The sequence below is a fragment of the Molossus molossus genome, unplaced genomic scaffold (assembly GCF_014108415.1).
Source record: "Molossus molossus isolate mMolMol1 unplaced genomic scaffold, mMolMol1.p scaffold_m16_p_7, whole genome shotgun sequence".
In the NCBI taxonomy this organism is placed as follows: Eukaryota; Metazoa; Chordata; class Mammalia; order Chiroptera; family Molossidae; genus Molossus; species Molossus molossus.
The window spans coordinates 21,772,201-21,796,369 of record NW_023425401.1 but is presented as its reverse complement, the minus strand read 5'-3'; the positions used below and the strand labels follow the sequence as shown (position 1 = coordinate 21,796,369).

At 40.2% G+C, this 24,169-nt stretch overlaps 1 protein-coding gene across 2 annotated transcripts; it reads right to left on the bottom strand.

The window, feature by feature from the left end:
• Nucleotides 1–3,579: 3,579 nt before the first annotated feature.
• AGR2 (anterior gradient 2, protein disulphide isomerase family member) lies at nucleotides 3,580–18,322 on the bottom strand. Of its 2 annotated transcripts, none has more exons than XM_036247024.1 (8): nucleotides 18,186–18,322; nucleotides 15,117–15,262; nucleotides 14,815–14,878; nucleotides 14,648–14,700; nucleotides 13,261–13,334; nucleotides 8,464–8,527; nucleotides 5,506–5,589; nucleotides 3,580–3,860 (listed from the first exon to the last, which is right to left on the bottom strand). In XM_036247024.1, exons 2-8 carry the CDS (start codon nucleotides 15,253–15,255, stop codon nucleotides 3,811–3,813), a joined length of 528 nt encoding a protein of 175 aa, XP_036102917.1. In that variant the 5' UTR covers nucleotides 15,256–15,262; nucleotides 18,186–18,322; the 3' UTR covers nucleotides 3,580–3,810. The 2 variants fall into 2 exon arrangements, with proteins under 2 accessions (XP_036102917.1, XP_036102918.1); XM_036247025.1 differs by lacking the exon at nucleotides 18,186–18,322 and adding an exon at nucleotides 17,987–18,079.
• Between the last annotated feature and the right edge of the window lie 5,847 nt (nucleotides 18,323–24,169).

Sequence of the window (24,169 nt, the reverse complement as noted above, 5' to 3'; positions counted from 1 at the left end):
AACGTGGTCTTTTAGTTGCCCTGAAAGCCCAAAAGGTGAATCAATGTAAGGAGCTCCTTTAGAAGGACCAGAAGTGTTAGGTTCTGAGCTGCACTCATGTGAACCAGCAGATATCCATTCCCTAGCTACTTCAAGTAGAAATTTTTTGTATCTTATTTTGTCTATTGTAATTACAGTAAATTTTGAATGCACTGAATAAAGCGCAATTGATCAGAAAGAATGCTACTTTTTTAAACCACTTTATACTTTTTTGAAAGATACTGCTATTTGCCAAATATTGGTCTGCCCGGTCGACTCCTTTCATGTATTTGCTGTAGTCTAATATGCACACAGGTTTAACTATATCTTCTGTAGAATTTCTTTTTAGTTTTCCAGTTGTTTTCATAGAGGCATCGTGGATAGTTGATATCATATTCACTAGTCTTCTATCTTTCCCTGATATAAGGACAATGGGTCCTTTCCATAAAAATGTCATTTCCCCTCTCTGAATATTTTTTGACTTTTTTTTTAGTACCTTTGGCAAGCCACGGTTTTCTCTTATGGTACCACAGATTAATGTTTTCTAAAAATATTTCAGCTGTAGAAACACTGTTGTAGTAATTATCTCGGTATACATGATGCCAAGAATCAAGATGTGGCTCTAAGACAGATAATACAGTTTCTTGCAGCCTTTTGCCTTCATCCAAATACATCTCGAAGTTGCAAATGTATCCTTGCTTTCACAAAGCATTCTCACTAAAATCCCATATTTTATTATTTTTGCCGGATTATATGTTCTGAAGCTGATACGTCCTCTATATGATATCATTGCTTCATCTAGGGCTAACTCCTGCGTAGGTACATACAAAGACTGAAATTTTGGAAGAAAGTTATCCAAAACAGGCTTAATTTTATACAGTCTGTCTTCATTAGATGTATGTTGTGAATTATCACTAAGATGGAAAAATGTTAGAATTTGCTTGAACCTCATTCTGCTCATAGTTTTAGGAAACAGAGCTTCAGCCAAAGGGTCCATTGACCAGTAATCCCTCCAATGCGATTTTTCCATTTGTCCCATCAATATCAACAAACCGAGAAACTTCTTGAAATTGGTATTGGTAACTTTCGTCCATGGTACAGTGTCAGCAGATTTTTTTGTAAAATTGTTCCATTTGGTGGTGGTATAAATTGGTTTGAGAAACAACTAAATCCAAAAAATTATCGCTAAAAAGTGATTCCGTCGCTTCCCTGATGCTCTGTGGATGACTAAGTTTCAGCAGTTACACCCGAAATACTTGAATAATCCTCCAAAATTGGTGTGATATCATTTTCAATCCACCCTTCAAAATACGTTCACTATCAGATCTTATTACATTTCTTTTTTGTCGTTTAGGTGGTCTAATATCTGACTCATTACTGTCTTCCGACAGTTTCTACATCACCACAATATATTTCAAAATCAATCAGATAAAGTGTCTGCATATAATTCATTGAAAAGTTCTTCACCTTCACGATCCATCATGGTTGAAACTTTTGTAATACTATAATTGTGATAAAAACCTAGATATCAAGAAAAGTCACTTTTTTTATAATAAACTGAACACAATTCAACACGACGAAGAAAAGTTTTCCAATATCCTTGATATGTATGTTCAACCTGCGAGCGGTTAGAAGACAGTCCAAGGTTAGATGGCTCAATACTATTGTTTCTGTTCACCGGACCTTCCATGGTGCGGTCTCACGCCCGGAGGACTGGGGGGTAAAGGACTCCGCATGAGCATATAGAACCATGTGCTGGTTTTTGAACTTCGACCCTCCCGGCAAAGAGTCACAAATACAATAATCCTATATTACCCTGAGTTTCAAAAATTGAAATAGCTAATGCAAGTGCAAACGTGAGTTAACTCACAATCGGTCCACAAAATTTGGGCAGGAAAGCACGAGTTAACTGGTGAGCTGTTAACTTGTGAGCTGTCAGCAATTTAAAATAACCTTTTGTGCCCTGGCTGGTTTGGCTCAGTGGTTGGAGTGTTGGCCTGCGGTCCAGAGAGACCCGGGTTCGGTTCCCGCTAAGGGCACGTACCTCGGTTGCAGTTTGTTCCCGGCCCTGGTTCGGTTGTGCGGGTGGCAGCAACTCGATGTGTCCCTTTCATGTTGATGTTTTTCTCTTTCTCTCCCTCCCACTCTATCTGAACAAAAAATGGAAAAATGTCCTCTGGTGAGGATAAAAAAATAAATAAAATAACCTTTTGTCATTCATTAAATGTTAAAGACTTAATCTTATTTAGCATCAGCCCAATGAAAAAGTAAACATATCTCTGTACTACGGATGAAACCTGAATAACTCAGAAGTTATAATTCAAAATGTTTGTTTATATAAGTGAAAACTCCTTTTCTCCCCTCTCATTGACCCTCAGGGAACTTTGTGAATGGACTATTTTACCTCTTTAAGCATATGGAGGTTACCTGCTTATTCGAAGGGAGCCCAGTCCCTCTGTTGACCCTTCTGCTGAAGATTTGTATGTATGTCATTGAACCAACAGTCTATGCTCAGAACCTAGTAGTGAATAGGTGTGTCAGAATACAGCGAGCAAGAAAACTACTGAAAACATCTTATCTGCCCTGGAAAAGTTAATAATGTCAAAGAATCTATTCAGAGAAGGACCTATCTAAAAAAGTTTTTTCAAGACAAGCCAATAGGTAATCATTATGAAAAGCATTGTATAGATCACCACAGTCATTGAGGAGCTAAGGAAGTCCATGGCGGGTGGGTAACAAAAGAATTCCATATAATAAATGTGAGGTTATTTAACATGTAATGAAGAAATTAATACAGTTCTAATTTTTGTCAGGCAGAATAGAGTTAAAAGTAGCTAACTCTGCTCCCCTATAGGATGCCACACCTCTCAACTTTCCCTAAGATAGTGACCTGTGATCTGTACCCCACGGACAGGACATCACTGCCCTTTGCTCTTCTCTTAGCCAGTCACATTTTGGTGACAAAAATGGGAACAATTCAACTGACTTTACCAGGACAGGATTCTAAGCCCTTGAGAGACCCAATGTATTTATTATAAGTCTAATTCTCATAATATCTTTAGCGTGTGTTCATAAGTACAGATGTTCTTTAAATGACCTTTTCACAAAATTAGTCTTCTGAAGGGGAAAGCTACCTGCCAGAGGTTTTCTCTGAGAGCGCTGAGTTGGGCAAAATCTAAGTAAAATTGAATTACTAAATTAAAGTGAGTACATAGGAGTTTCTGGCTATGGTTGGGGGAGGGGATTGTCTTCCATTTAGGTACCTGATTTTCTTGGGGATGCCTGTCTACATGTTCTTTCACACTAAAGCATGTTCTGTTTGATACTGCTGTTGATTAAGCTCATGTCGCTTTAGTCTCCCAGTGAGAAACTATGGTGAGCTGAGATGATAGCTTTGACTGTCTTTAGTCTTCATTGCTTGAACTATTTCCTTCTTGTCAACCCCCTCCGCTCCCAAACATTTTGTGTGTCCAGAAGTTCTATTTGGTGAATGAACCCAATAGCTTTTCTGTGAAGGACCAAGTTGGCGGAAAAACAACAACAACAGTTTAACACCCCCAAAGGATTTATTTTTTTAAAAAGTATGGCTCACTATGGTAGTATACAATATTGTTTTCATACATGTATACTTAAAACCAAATTTAAAAAAAATAGCTGTTGTAACATTAAACCATAATCTAATGAGCATGTCCACCCACGCTCCTGTCTTCTCCAGAGTCTTCTGAAGTCCCCTCTGGTCCCAGGTCATGGCCAAACACAGAGAGAAGAGCTTGCAAATGTTGTTTTCTCTCTCTACAATTCAGTCTTCAACAACTTGAGTGCTTTCTTCATGTTGTCAACAACTGATGGGCAAAAAGGTTACAAGAGTCAAGACGTGACCAGAAATTATATTAATAGATAATAGTAATCTTCCCAACTTGAGTATTCTCTATTGATTGTTTAATGAGGTTCTATTTTATCATAGGGTGTAAAGTTGGTAATCTTTGTGTAATTTTTTTCTAAAATTATGTGAAATGGCTTTTATCACAATCCAGTTCTCTTCCAATATTTATTAAATGCCTTTTCTACAAGATACTACAATATTACTTGTTCAGGAGACCTGCCTTTAAGGAGTCTAAAGGCTTGTTAAGATATATGGTATTACTTTGAGAATGGTCAATGCTTGGAATGTGCTTCTCCTGGCTCTCCCAGCACCCCCTGAAGGCGCTGCTAATGGACCCTGGTAATCCTTCTGCTGCCCAGACACAGCCTCCAAACCCTTCGCCAAGTAACGAGAATCTTTATGTGCCTCCCAATGAGACTTTCTGTGATAATAAAAAAAAAATATTCAGTGTCTTTGCACTTAGTACTTGAAATGTGATCAGTATGCCAGAGGACCTGAATCTTTCATTGTAAGTAATTTAAATGTACTATTAAACAGCTTCATGTGGCTAAGGGCTAGCACATTGGGCAGTGCAATTCTAGGCAGCCACTAGTCATTGAGCGGAACTGGTTCCTAGGACAAAACCCAGTTTTCTTCCCAGAAGGACTAATTAGATGTCACAAGCAGGTACAGTCTCATATGGAGGTAACTTGGCTTCCTTGAGTGGGTCTCTCTCTCTGGAAAGTGAGTCTCTTGGAAACTATGTGGAGATATCTTTCCTACTGCTCTTTAAAATTGAAATTAAGCCCAGCCAGTGTGGCTCAGTGGTTGAGCGTCGACCCATGCACCAAGAGGTCACCAGTTCAATTCCCAGTCAGGGCACATACCCAGGTTATGGGCCCAATTCCCAGTGGAAGGCATGCAGGAGGTGACCTGTAAATGTTCTCTTTCATCATTGTTTCTCTCTCTCCCTCCCTTCCTCTCTCTAAAACCAATAAAGAAAAAATATTTAAAAAATAGATAAAATAAAATTGAAGTTGAGCATGGCTGGTGTGGCTCAGTGGATTGAGTGTCGTCCCATGGACTGAGAGGTTGTCGGTTCGATTCCCAGTCAAGGCACATGCCTGGGTTGTGAGCTCCATCCCCAGTAGGGGGCATGTAGGAGTTGGCCAATCAATGTTTCTCATATCAATGTTTCTAGCCCTATCTCCCTTCCTCTCTCTCTGTAAAAACTAAAAATAAAAACATGTTTTTAAAAATAAAATTGAAGTTGAATTCAATGTCAACAAGCTAGACTAAATTATTTCCCTTTCATTATTTGGAGGGAAAAAAAAAGAAACATTTAACAAAGCACTAGATTACTACAACGGTGGTACTCAGGTCTGGGATACAAGGAGTGCACATTAGTGTGCCTAAGAGAAAAACCCGGAAAGCAGGTCATATGGCCACAGCATCCTCCTAGAGAAAATGACACCTAATTTAAATTATTCATCTTCAGTTACAATTTTTTAAAAATGAGACCAAAGTGACCAGACTAGTCCAGCTGATTCCCGGGGTCCCCGCGCAGCTCCCCCGGCCTTCCTCTCAGCAAGGTGGCCTGTACCCCTGCCAAGGCGGCGACTTACGCAGAGCTGCGTCCGAAGGTTCGTAAGCGTAGAGGCGGTTTGAGTATCTCCCGGTGATGTCTGCTCTAACCGTCAGGGATGGGTCTGCAAAGGAAAAAGCGAAAGGGGATGAAGTGCTAGGGTGATGTGTTAGCAGGAGCACTATTGCGGGGTGAAGCCCATGACCTGTAAGAGCAACCCCGCGTGTCCTTTCTTTTCTTCCCCATCCGCTCTGCAGCAGCTGGGGCGGTCAGGACCTCGAGCCAGGCTGGGACCAGCCACAGCTCTGTGCAGCTATTTGTGGAAAAGGATATGACCCTGCTGTGCTATCTATAGCAACCTGAGAACAGGATAATACATATTGTTGGTCTGGTGTTTTCATTGTGGGTAAAAACATTAGCATTCTCTACCAAGGAATTATTTTAAACTTTTGAAATTATTTTCTTGTAATTGTGATGTGTTGTTACTAGGAACAACGTAGATTAGAAACCCACATCCAATGCTGCTGTTCAAATTTTATATATATATATATATATATATATATATATATATATATATATATATATATATATGTTTTAATGAATAAAAGAAGATAAGCCCTAAGAGTAACAAAGGTCAAATAAGAATGTAGTACCCCACTCTACTTTTTATTTAAAAAATACAAATTTAGGAGTCATCCCTTATGCATTGTTTAAATCTATGCTTTCATGTTTTATATTAACTTATAGTTATCAATGAGCCAGAAAAGTATTTTTAAAATAAGATGCATCCAACAGCAAGGTAGTACCGGGATGCCTAGAAGCATCACCTTCGTAGAGGTGACTGAAGGAGCCCAGGGTTATTCCCTGAAACCTAGGTGAAGAGGACATGTGCGACACCTGCATGTTTGCAGTGTCTGTCACAGTATTTGAAAGGACAGTCTCTCATTTCAGAATATGGGACTAGGACCAACATGCTTTACAAAAAGCAGATATTCTTTTGTTCAACAAAGACTTAAGACCTGCTACGGCTTGATGCAGAGGATACAAACACCTGGCCTGATCTTGGTACTACATTAAATCAAGGCTTTTAACACCCGCCGTTGGCTCACAAGCCTGGCTGCACAATGGAATCACCTGCAGAGCCGTAAAAGAACATGGAAGCCTGCACCCCACCCCCAGACATTCTGTTTAAGTGGTGTGAGGTGTGGCCTGGGCAGCTGGTTTTTAAAAACCTTCCAGGTGAGTGTCATGCGCAGGCAGCTGGAGGGCACTGAGCTGGAGAGCAAGCTGCCTGGGAGGTGGGGTTGGCTCTTAGGACCGAAGGGACCAAACGTGGGTTTAAATGCCCTGAGATGGGAATACTGAGAACAGAACCTGAGCACAAGGTAAAACTAGATGACCTCTAAAATCTCTTTCAATTTCAAGGGCTCAAAATTTTCTAAATTGTAACAAAATTGAATCTATAAAGTTCTAGTTCAGCCTTCCTCCTTTCTTCCTTCACATTTTCTCTTCCCTGTTTTGTGCATTTAGTGTGAACTTGGTGGAATTACTTAGGTGAGCCAGGAAAGTATTTTTAATTGATTCGAGTGAGCTCTTTTTATGTGATGGATTTAAACATGGCCTGTCTTTATTTTTCTTTTTATTGAATTTATTGGGGTGACAGTAGTTAATACAATTATATAGGTTTCAGGTGTATAATTCTATACATCATCTGTGTATTGTATTGTGTGTTCACCACCCCAAGTCAAGTCTCCTTCCATCACCATTTATCCCCCCTTTTCCTTCTTCTACCCCTCCTTCCCTCTGGTCATCACCACACTGTTGTCATGGACTGTCTTAAAATCAGTATGATATTGATCAGAGCCAGACTCAATCAATTCGTTCAGTCATCTAAGAAATATTGTGAGCTCACACAGGATCACACTGAAAATATAATGGTGAGCAGAAACGGTTATGGTCCCTGGCACATGGAGTTTATAGTCCCATGGGGGAAAATATTTATTTAAAAAATACCAATAATTGCCCTGGGCGGTTTGGCTCAGTGTCGGCCCGCGGACCAGAGCGACCAGGGTTCGGTTCCCACTAAGGGCACGTACCTCTGTTGCAGTTTGTCCCCAGCCCTGGTTGGGGTTGTGTGGGTGGCAACCAGTCAATGTGTCTCTCTCACATCGATGCTTCTCTCTTTCTCTTCCCCCTCCCTCCCGCTCTATTTGAAGGTAAATGCAAAAATGTCCTCAGAGGAGGATAAATAAAATAAAAAATATCAATAATTATAAAATTATAACTCAGGGAAATACGACCCCTGAAAGGAACATGGTGCCACCAAAGCCCGTGTCGCTGGGCTTCGGCCAGGGCGGTGAATGGCAGTGATGTTGGAGGTTCACTAGGTGCCAGGGAGAAAGCAGCCCAGCAGAGGGGACAGCATTCAACCAGTTCCAGTGGCAGGAAGGAGCATAATAACTTTGATTTTTATTTTTAACCGATATTCTTTACTTTCCTAAAATCATCAACAAAGCCAGAAAGAACTAGCGAACAAACAAACTGAAAGCTTGCCTGATTACCAACCCGCATGAATAGGCCTGAGGTACGGGGGTGGGGGGTGGGGGGAAAGGAGGTTCACAGTGGAGAGTGCATGAAACACAGTTGATTCTTGGACTATTATTTATTAATTATTATATTATTTATTATTATTATTCACCTACTTTTATTAGTCACCTACTTTTGCCCACCCCTGTACTGAGGAAAAGGATCAATACATTTAAACAGTTAACGGGGTGCTTCCTACTCAGATGTATTTGTGGCAGATGAAAAGTGAAAATTAGCATAGGAGGAAAAAGTGTCATCTGTGGAAAGAGCTGGAAGCTCACACTTTCTGATGAAGATATTTTGTGAAACTTCAAGGACTGTTGAACCCCTCACTGGAGCCGGGGAGGGCGAGGGAGGAAATATGGGAGCAGTATCTCATTGTCCAAGTGTGTTTCCGGTCATTGTCACTTACCGATAAACATAATCCTGGGGACATACTGGCCGTCAGGAGAAAGGTGCTTGTCAGTTGTTTCATACTAAAATATATACATAAAAAAAAATCAGCTTTTTGTTTGTTTAATCTCTAGTTGTTTTCAAACTTTTTAATACAAAAGTATGTCCATTACTGGGCTAGGCATCTTAAGACACTTGAAGGCACATGTCGTCCACAGGGAGTTGTAACTCAGACGTGGAGACAAGGCAGACCCATGAACTGATCAGTTAGTGCAGAGCGGGATGCAGAGCCGGAGGCGAGAGCTGATCGTCGACTTCCGGTCAAGATGGCGGGTAGGGAAACGCGGTACCCGTCCTCCCACAGCCACATCCAAGTTACAACTAAACTACAGAACAACCATCTTTCAAAACCGCCTGAAATCCAGCTGAATGGAAGTCCGACAGCTACGGAATTAAAGCAGCAGCCACACAAGACTGGTAGGAGGGCGGAGGGGACGGGCTGGGCCCACACCCACGTGTGGCGGATAAAAATCAGGAGGCTCCCGCGCCTGGGAAGGTCCTTCCTAAGGACTGAGGGGTCCCCGTCCCACACCAGGCACCCCGCTCAGGGTTCCAGTGCCAGGAAGAGAGTCCCCATCACTTCTGGCTGGAAAAACCAGCGGGAACTGAGGCTCAGGGAGGCTGAGGGGCTGGAGCCCCAGGCAGCTCCCTAAAGGGCCCGCGCACGGACTTATCGGACTCTCTCCCTCTAAGCTTGGAGGGGAGGCAGCTTGAGGGGCGCCAGAGACATACAGGGAAGAACTGAGCTGTTTGGCACTGGAGCGAGGGCTGGAGAGGGGGCTTTCTCCAGGACAAACATGCTGTCAGAGACCTTTGTTCCTTTGGTGAGCCCTTCCCTGGGGCGGCAGACAGCCGCCTTATCTGGGACTCCAGCAACCTGGCTCACACTGGTAGCCCCGCCCTGCTGACTCCCTCAGGCCCCGCCCCACCCAACTTTCAGGCCCACCCAAGCTGTTGCCCTTGCTTTACCATAGGATTGACCTGTCTTGGCTCCTGCCTCAGGGTTTCCTAAATTCTTTCAAACAAGCAGCATCTGGTCTCAGCTAGCCCCATACCTCTCATTAAGTAACACACAGAAACAAACAGGGAGGCAGCCAAAATGGGGAGACAAAGAAACAGGTCCCAAATGAAAGAACAGAACAAAACCCCAGGAAAAGAACTAAGCAAAATGGAGATAAGCAACCTAACAGATGGCTGAGTTCAAAACACTGCTTATAAGGATGCTCAATGAACTTAGTGAGGGCCGCAAGAGCATAAAAGAGGACCAGTCAGAAATGAAGGAGGCACAGTCAGAAATGAAGGAGGCATTAACTGAAATAAAGAATAATTTACACAGATTCAATAGTAGACTAGGTAAAGCCAAGAAGCAAACCATCAATTTGGAATATAAGGAAGTAAGAAACACCCAAGCAGAACAGCTAAAAGAAAAAAGAATCCAAAACAAATGAGGATAGTGTACGGAACCTCTGGGACAACTTCAAGCGTGCCAACATTCGCATCTTGGAGGTGCCAGAAAGAGAAGAGAGAGAACAAGAAATTGAAAACCTATTTGAAACAATAATGGCAGAAAACTTTCCTAACCTGGTGAAGGAAACAGACATATAAGTCCAGGAAGCACAGAGTCCCAAACAAGATAAACCCCAAGAGGCCCACACCAAGACCATCATCATCAAAATGCAAAAGATTCAAGACAAAGAGAGAATCTTAAAAGCAGCAAGAGAAAATCAGTTAGTTACCTACAAGGGAGTTCCCATTAGGCTGTCAGCTGATTTCTCAAAAGAAACTTTGCAGGCCAGGAGGGAGTGGCAAGAAATACTCAGAGTGATGAAAAGCAAGAACCTACAACCAAGATTATTCTCTCCTGCAAAGTTGTCATTTAGAATTGATGGCCATATAAAGACTTTCGCAGACAAGGAAAAGCTAAAGGAGTTCATCACCACCAAAGCATTATTATACGAAATGTTGAAGGGTCTTTTTGAAGAAAAAGATAAAAAATATGAACAAACAAAATGGCAATGATTACATATCTACCAACAATTGAATCTACAAACAAAATGAACAAGCAGAACAGAAACATTCTCATAGATACAGAGAACATTTTGTTGGTTGCCAGGTGGGAGGGAGGATGGGGGAATGGGTGAAAAAGGTGAAGGGATTAAGGAGTACAAATTAGTCGCTAGACAACCTCAAAGGGAAGGCAGTTGGAGGAGGGGAAGAAATAAACCAAAGAACTTATATGCATAACCAATGGACCCAGACAACAGTGTGGGGAAAGGCAGGAGGAGGGTGGGAGTGGGGAGGAGGGGGTTAATGAGGGAAAAATGAGAAACATCTGTAATACATTCAACAATAAAAATAAGAAAAGAGCTGAATGTCTGTGACAAAGAGCAAAAATGTCCATGAAGGAAGAATTCAAAAGGAGTTATCGTGTTTGGCAAACACATCTTTTATGAGGTAGGAGGAAGTAGATTAATGAAAAAATGCAGAAGTCATTTTTGGAGAACGTACAGAAAGAAACAGGATTTTCTTGAGCATTCATTTACCCATTTATCACATTTTTACTTAAAAGTTTTTTTATGTAGCAATGTATAGCACTTATCCCTTATAGATGCATGTTCTACTGGAAGATACAGGTAGGAAAATGAATACTGGGGACCCGGTGGCTGAAATGCTATGATGGAGGATATGCAGGTGCCATGGGTGCCCCAAGCAGGACATTTAGCCCAGTATGCAAGCTCTATTCGGACTTCAGGAAGTGGGTAAGGAGGAATCTTAAAAACTGAAAATAAGTCAGTTACATGAAAACGAAGGCCATGCTGGGCAGAGGGGAGAGACTGCAAGGCGGAGGACATGCATAGCACTTTCTGATAGGGCCAGGTGCTTGGGAAGGACTAAAGCAGAGGGGTGCAGGAGGGGGTGTGAGAGAAGATAATGGAGAGCTGCTTCGGGGCCAGCTCAGGTATTTTCTTGCGCACCATGCCGCTGTGTTTACATGTGTTCATAACTAGCTAAGAAGCAATGGAGGCTTGTTAGAAGAGGTACATGATCTCCACTTGGTCTTCAAAGTGATCACCCGAATGGCATGTGAGATGAGATGGAATTTACCTTGTAGGCAGGGAGCCATTTAGTAATATGGCAGTGAGCTACGCAAAGTGAACAATTCTGTTTTTTTTTATCCTCACCCAAGGACATTTTTCCATTTTTCTGTTCAGATAGAGTGGGAAGGAGAGAAAGGAAGAGATAGAGAAACATCAACGTGAAAGGGACACATTGAGTGGCTGCCACCCGCAATACCAACCAGGGCCGGGGAAAAAGTGCAACTGAGGTATGCGCCCTTAGCGGGAACCGAACCCGGGTCTCTCTGTACCGCAGGCCGACGCTCTAACCGCTGAGCCAAACTGGCCAGGGCTTATATGTTGTTTTTATTTTTTATTTTAATTTAATTTAATTTAATTTTATCTTCACTCGAGGACATTTTTCCATTTTTTTGTTCAGATAGAGTGGGAGGGAGAGAGAGGAAGAGAGAGAGACAGAGACAGAGAGAGAAACATCGATGTGAAAGGGACACATCGAGTGGTTGCCACCCACACAACCAACCAGGGCTGGGGACAAACTGCAACCGAGGTTCGTGCCCTTAGCGGGAACCAAACCCAAGTCTCTCTGGACCACAGGCCGACGCTCTAACCACTGAGCCAAACTGGCCAGGGTCAAAGTGAACAATTCTTACACTAAAACGGTGATCCTCAGTGTATAGGACAGTGACCAAGCACAAAAATATTTAAAAGTTAGAACCACAGGTCTTTTTGACGACCGTAGGTGTGTAGGAAAGTCCAATCTACAATAACACTTCCGATGAAATAGGGAATAAAGAAGGAGGAGCAATTTGAACAGCCTGGACCCAGCTGAGCAATTCAGTTGAACATGTTGAGTTGAAGCGAATTATGGGATGCCTGGAACACGGTTGCATACATCAGTTGGAAGTTGTGGCATGTGTGGGTAAGATGTAGGAATTATCAGTGTGTGGACGATGGTTAAAGACATGGTAAGATGTGATCCATAGAGAATATAAACTACAAAAATAAGAGAGTAGATCAAACAGAGATTCACCAAATCACTTAATATTTAGGGATAGGAAGAAGAAGAAGACCCTGTGGAGGGGAGGAGAAGAAGAACTATTGATGGGGTTGCTGTTCTTAGAAGCCAACCTGTCAACCTATGAAGAGTGGGAGAGGGAGGGAGGGAGGGAGACTGACTGACTCACTTGAGTTGAGGATTATGATAGAGTCTGGCAGAAAGCTTGAACTTCAGGAGGGGGGTGATGGTGAAGTCAGTGGGCATGCAGGAGGCTAAGGCACAAAGGCAGGATTAGAGTTGGACAACCAGAGAGCTGTCTGTTCCAGGGAGAGAGGAGACAGGACTAAGGATGCCTGAGGAGCAGCCAAGCCTGCAGGAAGGGGCACAGGAGGTAATTTGCAAAATACCAAAACCTTCCAATTACTACAGCAACAGAGAAAATCCTAACAGGAGAGTACTTTTCAGACAACCTGGAGTTATTAATTACTAAATAAGAACATTGACATGGAAGATAGATAATTAATAAAATAAAGTATCGTTTTTCTCTCCAGTGTTTGAGATGAGTTTTTGGAACAGATCCCAGTTCATCCTACACATGATTAAGATGTATAGGAAAAATTAATTACCCATCTTGAATGGTGAGCCCTGGAGAAAGGTCAGTGTTGATGAAAAGGAAACTTACAACTAGATTGAGGAGGACGAACTGCTCTGCCAGTTTCTGGATTTCTTTATTTTCGGCGAACACTTTCTTTAAAGCTATAATATAAAGAAAAATCAGTAAGCATCCATCTCAGCACAAGTAAAAGCACTGTTTTCTGTTATATTTTAAGTTGAACTGTATTTTTAACAGTATGTTCAACGTTTCCCTTTCAGCAAATGATTAATGTGGTAGTACCTAGCCTATTGACCACCTTTGACATTCATTCATTCATCTATCATCATGTGTCCATCATTCTTTTATTTTTTTCCCCCAGCCTATATTTATTGAGTGGATACTCTATGGTAAGCACTGTTTTATGCACCGGAAATAGCGCAGTAAAAAAAAAAAAAAAGGTAATGTGCTTTATTCATGGAGCTCAAATGCCCCATGTAGGAGACAGATCACAAATAAGTAAACAAATACATATCTAATAACTTCAGGTGGGGATAATGTGCTTTAAAGATAAATGAAACAAAGTAAGAGGTCGCTGTGGAGTGGATAGATCTCTGTGCGGAGGTGACATTGAAGTGAGAGAGCGGCCCATTCTAAGATGTCGAGGGTATGCCACACTATGTGGAGGGGACGCTGAGAGCAATAGTCCTGGGGTAGAAGTGAGCTCAGAGGCCAGACTCGATGGAGTGGAGAGAAACAAGAGAGAGCGGTAAGAAAGGAAGGGTCCAGAGGCCAGATTGTGTCCAGCCTCGTAGCCGTGGTCAGGAATCTGGATTTAATTTTACCTGTGAGTAGAAGCCACTTGAGCACATTGCCTGATAGGATCTAATTTACGTTTAACAGCTTCATGCGGGCTTCTGTACGGAGACCTGCCTGTAGGGTGGCCAGCAGGTGGCTGTTACAGAAGTCCAGAGCGTGGTTTGGAGCAGGGCAGGAGCAGTTAGACAACAGGAAGTGGTTGGGCTTGGGCAGGACTACATGATACATGGAGCTCAGTGCATAATAAAAATATGGAGCCCCTTGTTCAAAAATTATTAAGAATTTGAAGACAGCGACTACAGAGCTTTTAAACGAAGCGTGGGGCCCTGTGCCGCTCATGCCCGCGAAGCTGGCACTGGCTTGGGGATATATTTTGGAGGCAAAGCCAATGGTGTTTGCTGATGTACTGGGTGTGGGGTAAAAGAGGAGGATGTCAAGGATGAATCCTAGAGCTTGTGGGGTTTTTTCCCAATAATGCAACAGTGGTTTACACAAAACATGGAAATATTGGAAGTTACTTTAAATATCTTTCTACTACATGAAATACTATTTTTTGTTCAACTGAGCTAGGTGCTAAGGGTATCAAAATGAGTGATCTAAACCTTGGCCCTAAAGCTCAAAGCCTATAAAGGAAATTATATTTAGAAGCATAAATTACCTTGACTATGTGGGCACTCATCCAAGTGGTGAATAATCATCAAGGGTTTATTGCTTTAAAAGAAAAAGAGAGATTGGACAATTTTACTGATGAGGGTTTCATGTACAGCTAAACACCACTAGATGGTGCTCCTGAGAGGTGTGAGGAAGCTGTGGAACCCTCTTTACCTTGTCTTGGATTTGTACAAAGCTTCTTCATATGTCTGGGTCCAGATGAGTTGATCACCCCAACCTAGGACCAAACGAACCCGTAGAGTTAAAGCTGTTATCATTTCAGACCCAAAGCTGTTGAAAAGCAATGATAATGACTGGGATATATACTTGATACCAAAGGAGAAAAACCGAAGTAGAAATAATTACACATTTTGATAAATCTAGAGGGAACACATGAAAAAATATGTTCAGCACACAAGTCTCAGCTTCCCAATTAAGTAGCATTGGAAGCTCGGGAGACACTGACTCCTACCTACCTCTGGAGAGGGTCTGGGGCAGTTTGGGTGAAGAGACCTTTGTATCCTTCTTGGCTCCTGGTTTGACAGTGGTATCCTTGGCCAGGGTGTAGGAGAGGGCCACCAGGAGTAAGAATGTTGACACTGAAATCTTCTCCATGGCAAATCTGATAATGAAACAAACAAACAAACAAGAAATCAATGAAACAAAAGGGAATTAGCAGTCTTTAAAATCTTCAGACCACATCACAGCTATGGATTACAACAGAAACAGGATTAGCTGAGATCAAAAACATGGAATTGAAGTGAGAAACTACCTTCCACAGAAATTTCCTAAGAATACAGAGTGTGAATGTCTGCTTGCTATCTATCTATCTATCTATCTATCTATCTATCTATCTATCATCTATCTTATCTATTGATCATCTATCTTTCAATCTCCATACAGATATAAATTTACTGATATAGATCTCCATAGAAATCTACAATGTAGATATAAATATATTATTAAAATAAGTAGATGTATATACTCTTATAGCTAAAGAAATCTACACTTAAATTTTATATTTAAAACATTTAGTACTGGGAGGTACCTTATCGGTTCCCTCCAGTTTTCCCACCTCCCCAATGCCTCATTTTATAGATTAAGCATCTGAAATTCAGAGAGATGAAGATTTATGAGATGGGTGCTGATAAATCACCCAAAGGCTCCTTGATCTTGCACCTTTGCAGTGTTGGCTCCTGTTTTCTCATCTTGAAACAGTGACTCTAATCATAGATACTTCGTTAGTCTTCTGTTAAAATGGGGACATTGCCTTTGAAGAATATGATCAGAGTAAAGTGATTCCTTATTTAATTTAAAACCTGCCAACATTGTCATTTAACTGAAAACTTGCACCCACATAACTCCCCAGTGTACTATTCATTGAAACACCATACATTAGTTCTGAATGGACTGAAATATATCCACCAAGTTCCTTCTACCGACACAACCTTGACTCTTGGCCTGGTATAGCAGGTGGCTGTGGGCACGTACTTGTGTGCACGAAAGTATTTGATGGGACTCATAACAGAGAAAGCAACCCCGTGGGTGTCTCTTTGTTAGTTTTTGTCTTTTTCCTGTATTTCACAGTTAATTCTTAGGGAAGGTTGCACTGCTGTGAAGCAGATGCCCGTGAACAGGAGGGTGAATGGGGGAAGATCCGAATGAGTGAGAGAGCGAGAGCAGGCTGGTTATCCAGGGAACGTGACACGCGAAGCCACAGACCTGGGAGTTCAGTAAAGCCAAAGACTGAAATTGCTTGAAAGAAATATCTAACTCTAATATTGGTGTAGGCTTGGAATGAAAGCAAATAAATTCAGCAAAGGAAGTAGGATGGACTTTCAACGCTTAGTGTTTTTAAAGGGGGAAGTTTTTCACGTTCTGATTGCTTGAGTGGGAACCTTTGCGAATTAAAAAAAAAAAAAGTGTTGCTAAATCGTCAAATCCACCTGATCCCATATATTAAACTGGCTAATTATTATGCAAGTAGTAGTATGCAGCCACAAAATGTCTTACTCAAAATAAATAAATAAAAATCAAGGATGCATTTTCTTTATTTTCTGCACTGATAAATTCGTGGAGATGCCAATAACACTTTTTGTACCCTAGCATTCTGCAGAAACAACTCAAATGTATTACAAGTCAACGAATCCCCAGACCTCTTAGAACACAGACTTATTTTGAGTGTTTAAAAAAACCAAGAACTTTTATGAGAGAATAATTGTACTTTTTGAATATTAGTTGATTTAGAAACATCATTGTAAATAGCTACTTTTATCAACATTGAATTTATCAACATTCATTTGATTTTGTATTTTATTTAGAGCAACAGCATCTATGTATATCTTTTAAAAATCATAAACTGGTGGTGAAGCGCTTTACCTATTTAATCCATTGACAATTCTGGCTGTGCAAGTGACTGTCAGGAGCCCTTGCGATAGCTCTATGGCTTACAGGTTGGAACTATTGCTATTTGCATATGTTTTATGGCAGGACAACAGAATTTCGCCTAATATAACTCCTGCTGTACAAACATCCTGCTGTGGGCTGACTTTCTGAGATTCAGTCTACTGAGTTTTCATAATGCGGATAGACTCTGCTCTGCAAACTTCCAATATAAATCATCTCAAAAGAGAATGCTTGTCCGGCCAGTGTGGCTCAGTGGTTGAGCATTGACCCATGCACCAAGAGGTCTCTTGTTCGATTCCTGGTCAGGGCACATGCCCAGGTTGTGGGCCCGATCCCCAGTGGGGGGCATGCAGGAAGCGACCAATTGATGTTCTCTCTCATTGATGTTTCTATCTCTCTCTTCCTTTCCCTTCCTCTCTCTCTAAAATAAATAAAGAAAAGAAATTTTTTTAATTAAAAAAAAAAAAAAAAAAAGCAGAATGCTAGCTTTGGGAGACAGTGACCATTTGTTCTTTGTCTCTCTCTGAAACCAGCACTTTTTATTAGTTACTCTATCTCTGTCTTCTTCTTCAGCAAGAAATGAACTTGCAGAAGATTTGGTGTCCCTATTCATAACTGCTCTAGGAAAGCACCCAGATTTCTCTGATAGTCTACACTACAATTTAAAGGTTGAAAATGCAACAACAATCTCTTTATACCACCCAGAGAAAGAGAACTGTCGTTCTGATTTGCAGTCATGTTCTGAACTGCAGTTGCAAGTCGGCAGCCTGAGCTGAGGTTTCCCTGCACCACAAGCCTCTGCTTTAGACAGTGGGAGAGAAGCAGAGCATCTAGTGCCCAGTGCCCAGTGCCAGAAGACTCTGAGCCCTGGCCCACGCTTGAAAACACCTAGAGTTCACCCACTCTCAAACCTCCTATTTCCTAAGGGAGAAAGCATTACCTTGAACCAGTTCAGGAGCGTAGCGCTCTGCCAGCTCAGGCCAAAGAAAGGCCCCGCAAACCTTTGGTGAAAGTTCCATTCAGTCCTTCTCCAAATCCCATTTCCATTGCCTTTGAAACTCTCTTTCACACAGTAAGCAGAGGCTAGAATATACGCTAGTGAGTGTCCTTCCAACAAGTGCTAATATCAGGAGCCTTACCTGTCTTTCCCCGCCCACCTGTCTTGGAGCCAGGTGGCCTTGATGCGTCCAAGCTTCCAAGTGTGCTCCCTCGGCCCAGCCTCTATTTATGCACCAGAGCACACCTCGGTCCCACCCACTAGTCTCTCGTTTACGTGTTGCAAACTCAGAAGGGAACTTTCCTTTTTCCAAGCAGTTGCCTTTCCTGGGCTAAAGAGTTCTTGTCCTTAATGTTGCAAACGACGTGCTGTTTCAGTGTGCACGTTTTTAACTGTGAAAGCACATTGTTAAGCGACTTGGAGAAGATGGGCAGACTGCCAAATCCAGGTAAACTCTGGAATGAAGACATTTGATTTGCCCGAAGGCTGATTTGTCTTTACAGGATTGGATGTGGAGTGTGCGGTTTGTAGGTTGTTTTCCCCTCCCCTTTGGGCAAACTGCCTTTACTGAGTTAAAAAGCACACAAGAGATGACTCACAGTTGCAACCTCACAATCAGATAACCTGCTATCTTCCATGATGGGACCAATTATTTTCCATGATATATTCCCCTCTTCCTGACAAACAAAATATACATTGACTATTGGTATGAACAACATACAAATCAAACACTTACATAGTATTTCGAGACTGAAGAAATGGATTGAAAAAGGATGCCCTGATATTATGCTTTCTTATGAATTACCCTGCAATTGTATATATGCAGCAACTTCCCTCCAAAGAGTTCAAAGGTATTTCACAGATATTTTCATTCATTTAATGGCCAACTTTCCTTCCAGGCATGCAGGAAGCTATTTACATAGTTTTTCAGACCTAGAAACCTGAGGTCACAGCTGTCTTTTGTTGTTGTTAATCCTCACTCGAGGATATTTTCCCATTGGTGTTTAGATGGAGTGGAAGGGAAGGGGGGGGGGAGAGAAACATGGATGTGAGAGAGACACATTGATTGGTTGCCTCCCGAATGACCCAGATGGGGCCAGGATTGAACTTGGAACCCAGGTAGGTACACCTTTGATGGGAAATTGAACCTGCAACCCTTTGGTCCGAGGGCCAATATTCTAACGGCTGAGCCAAACCAGCCAGGGCTACTTTTTCTTTTTTAATTCAAGATTATGCAATTGTTCACTAAAAATTTTAAGCCTGAATTCAGATTTTTATGAAAAACAAAATAAAACAAAAGCCAGTCTTGTGTTTTGTTCATGAAGCTGTATGCAATTCTTAAAAGCTCAAAATACAGAAATGTTTAAAAACAGAAATTAACTAATGGGATGCAAGCTTGCAAAAATTACTTTTTAAAATGAGTTAAGTTCATAATATTTCCAAACATTTTTAAGTATGTATTTTTTTTTTATAGAGATTCTAGTCTGAGTCCTGAGTCCTGGGCCTTGGTGCTCGCTCACTGGATAACCTCAGAGCCATCATGTATCATCTCTGAAATGTGGGTCTTTGGCTTATAATTTATGATGATGTTATAATTTTCTACGGTGCTCCTGTGCCTACCTCGTGCCTTAGTGCCTTAGTGCCTAAGGTATGGCAGGGAGGAAGTAGATAATAGAACATAGCCCACCTGCACCATGGTGACTGGTATCCTTGACACCTACAACTGTCTTGGTGTGAAGCAACTAGGGTTTTGTAGATCGTAAAAGTTTTTCTTATATTTTATTAAACAGCATTACTTTTACCATGATGCCATATGATCAGTCTTTGAGATTTGTCTGCTACTGTAAAAATCTGTTGTTACTAGGTAGCTACTTTTTTTAATTCATTTTTTTTTTCCTGAGTAGGATTGGAAAATCTGATATATAAAGTAATGTTTGGGAGTGGAACTAAGCTTAGTACTAATGACCCTACTAATAGCCTAATTGAGTGGATGCTACACCTTTGTGTTTTCTATATTTGTGTCACTGTAATTTTAGAGGCTGTTGTACAAGCAGATTTTAAAGTAGGTTATTTTCTATTTTTGAGTAAAATTTGAAGACATAGTAATAATAACTAGCAAATATTACTAAACAGTATTTAGTATTATTGATTTTATTTTAGCTTTTTAAAGTTTTTAATTGAATTTATCGGGGTTACATTGGTTAATAAAATTATGTAGGTTTCAGATAGTACATCATCTGTATATTGTACTGTGTGTTCACCACCCCAAGTCAAGTCTCTTCCCATCACCATTTATCCCCCCTGTACCTCTTCCACCTCGCCCTATGCCCCTTTCTCTCTGGTAATCACCATACTTTTGTCTGTGTCAGGTTTTTTCCCCTTAATTCCTTTATCTTTTCCCCCCAGCCCTGCAACCCCTCTCACTAAATATCCATTGAACCTATTTACGTAGCAGATATTACAACCAGATGTGAAAGATATAAAGCTGAAAAAGACATAGTCAGTTATGAAGGTAGCCAGACTCATGCAGAAATAATCGCAATTCAGGTTATGCCCTGGAAAATACAAAGTTGAAGATACTGTTCCTGCCCTGAGGGTACTTACAATCTGATAGAAGAATTAAGATAGAGCCACACTGAAAATTAACCATTCCCATGAGAAGAGCATGCCATGAACGTCAGCCAAGTGGTATAGACATCCGTTGTTATTTCTCAGAGGAGACAGAGATAGCTGTCCATTAGAATGTTCAAACTGATAGTAGAAAGCAAGGTTTCCAGATAAAGACCGTGATTTAGAATTTGCAAAACATTTTTTGGTTGGCTATTTAATAGGATTAGCTTTGCTGCCGTGAGAGCCATCTGGGAAATTTATAAATACGATTGGAAAGGCATTTTGGGGGCTTTATGGCTGGAATCTCTAGTGCCATTCTAAGGAGTTTAGACTCGACTTTCAAGGAAGTGTTGTCTGGTGGTTAAGAGGGCAAAGTATAGATTCAGATTGGTTTGAGTTTACATCTAGCTTTATGACTATTCCATACTCTCCTAACCTAACTGCCCTCTCCGTGTTAGATGTCTCCCTTGTAAAGTGGGGACAGTAAGACCTACTTTATAGGATCTGTGTTTTTACGAAGATAGTAGAAGTGAAGTGCTTAGAATGGTACATAGTACATAGTCAGCATTAAAAAATACTAGTTATTATTTTAGAATGTATCATTTGCTTCTCTGTATTAAAATTGTTTAGATTTCAATCTATTAATTAACTAATATTATGTCTGCTAACTCCATGACAACAGAATTATTGATTCCTCTTTGTATATAGCCTATTATAAGGCTTAAACTTTTAACACGTATTCTTGAAAAAATTAGTCATCATAACAACCTCCAAAGACATTATAATTTTCTTTTAAAAATAAGGAAATAAACTCAAATGGGTGGATATAATTGGCCTAGAGACACAAAACTGTTATGAGTAGAGGACCTGAAATCTCCCATAACAGTTGATAATTAATTCAGTATTCCTTCCAGTCTACCAATCTAGCCTCTGATGTCAAGAAGTAAAGACATAAACCTATAAGCAAATGTTAACCTCACAAAATAATGATAATGAGCTTTATGAAGAGGAAAATGAGAATAGCTTCTAAGTACTCAAGCACCTTGCTCCTAATGGAGCTTTTTCAAAAACACAGTCAGCCCTTCCTATCTGCGAGTTCTACATCTGTGAATTCAATCAACGACGGATGGAAATTTTTGAAAAAACATCTTATGTTGTTGCTGATATGTATTATGTAGTTAAACCTATGATAGCTGTGTCTGCACTAAACATGTACAGTACAGACTTTTTTTTGTCTTGTCATTATTCACTAAATAATACAACTATTTGCATAGCATTTACATTGTATTAGATATTACATGTAATCTAGAGATGATTTAATATACAATGGAGTGTACATAGATTATATGCAAATACTACACTGTTTCACATAAGGAACTTGAACATCCTCAGATTTTGGTATCCCCGGGGGTCCTGGAACCGATACCCTACAGATACTGAGCGAGACTTCCTGTATATCTAACTGCAAACCAAGTTGCTGAATAAATAAGCTCTCCCTAAACTCTAGCTTAGAGAATTAGACAGATAGTATTAGTGTTTGACATATAGGAAGAGTTGATTGCCATTTGAGTTTATCTTAATGTCTAATGGGGACTTTTGTGTACAAAAGTAATTGGCACTCCTTGGGGTTTAGTTGCTGTTCATTGTATCAAAGGTAAAATTTTAAAACCTAATTCTCTTAAATCTACAAGTTTGAGTTTAAAAATATATAAATTTTGCATATTTGTATAAAACATACAAAAATATGTAGTCTTTAAAGATAGTAAATTGGTATAAAATTGAAAATCTGTTTTAGCTTGTTTCTTTTTACCTTTTTTAGTGTGGTAAGAACAGATAGCATGAAATCTACCCTCTTAACAAATTTCAAAGTGTACAGTACATTATTGTTAACTGTAAACACAGTGTTGTACAACAGATCTCTACAACTTGTTTCTTGATGTCTAATTAAAATAAATTTCAATAGAATAAATTTACCTAAATTAAATCCAATCAATTAAAAAGCCCCTTTTGGGACATCTGAAATACATTCAACAATAAAGATGTTTTTTTAACTGTTTTAAAAAAAACAAAGGAGATTCGTTAGAGCATATATATATATATATATATATATATATTTTAATCCTCAACGAGGATATTTTTCCATTTATCTTCAGCTAGAGTGGGAGAGAGAGAGACATCTGTATGAGAAAGACACATCAACTGGTTGCCTCCCATATAACCCTGATTGGCCAGGGATTAAACTGCGACCGAGGTACGTGCCCTTGACTGGAATCGAACCCACGACTCTCTGATCCATGGGCTGATGCTCTAATCGCTGAGCCAAACCGGCCAGGGCATAGAGCATATATTTAAAGTATGATTGGCCAGAGTGACCTATTAACTCTTGTCCAAGAGTGAAATTCTTTTTATTTTTTATGTTTTGCACATATAATATTTAATTAGTTTTAGGTATACTACATAATGATTTGATATATGTATATACTGTGAAGCAATCATCACAGTAAATTTAGTTAACATCCATCACTACCACAAACTTTTTCTTGTTTTGAGAACTTTTAAGAGCTATTCTTTTAGCATCTTTCCAATGCACAGTATTGTACTGTTACCTAAGTCATTATGCTATACATTACACCCCAATTATATCTATAATAAAAACTTATTTGTCTAATAATAAAGTTTATACCCTTTGATCACCTTTATCATCCATTTCACCATTCCCCCCACATCCCACTCTGGCAACCACCAGTCTGTTCTTTGTAGCTATGTGTTCAGTATTTTTTTTTTTAATTGAATTTATTGAGATAACATTGGTTAATACAATTATATAGGTTTCAGGTATAAATTCTATAATTTTTTAAAAAGCCCCTTTTGCAAACTTTGTTAATTAAATTCTCTTAATATTTTTATTGACTTTTAGAGAGAGAAGAAGGAAGAGGGAGAAAAAACATCCATGTGAGCATAACATGGAACACTCAGCTGCCTCCTGCATGCCCCCTACTGGGGCAGAGCCTGCAACCCGTGCATGTGCCCTGACCAGGAATCAAACCAGCAACCCTTTGGATGCTCAACCAACTGAGCAACACCAGCCAGGGCTCCCTTGAATATTTTTAACTATATTTATAAGTTTACTACCAATACATCTAATTCTCTTAAACTTTTTGAGTATTCAAGGGGGCAGATTTACAAATTTCCTTAGCAACACCTTTCTAAGCACTTTAGCACTTTTTGTAACTATCATAAATAAAAATTGCTGGGGAGTAATTTGACCTTTATTATCCATATAAATATTGCTCAGAAACCAGGAAATATATTATAGCTTTCCAGTAAAAATCCTAATTCTAGTCCCATTTTTAATGAGTCACCGACTAATATTCAGATTCTGTAAAATGTAAGCTTCTATCTTACAAATACCCAAAAACGTTATTCCAATATTTTAAAAACTTTTTTCTTAACCTTACATAGAAATCTTAATACTATGAATATGAGTAACTTTATCAGTTTGCTCCTCAAGGAGAC

Coding starts and splice junctions, on each gene's coding strand:
- AGR2 (XM_036247024.1), bottom strand. CDS start 15,255: ATGGAGAAGATTTCAGTGTCAACATTCTTACTCCTGGTGGCCCTCTCC. Junction 13,335..14,647: donor TGAGTGCCCACATAGTCAAG/GTAATTTATGCT, acceptor TTTATATTATAG/CTTTAAAGAAAGTGTTCGCC. Junction 8,528..13,260: donor TCGTCCTCCTCAATCTAGTT/GTAAGTTTCCTT, acceptor TATATATTTTAG/TATGAAACAACTGACAAGCA.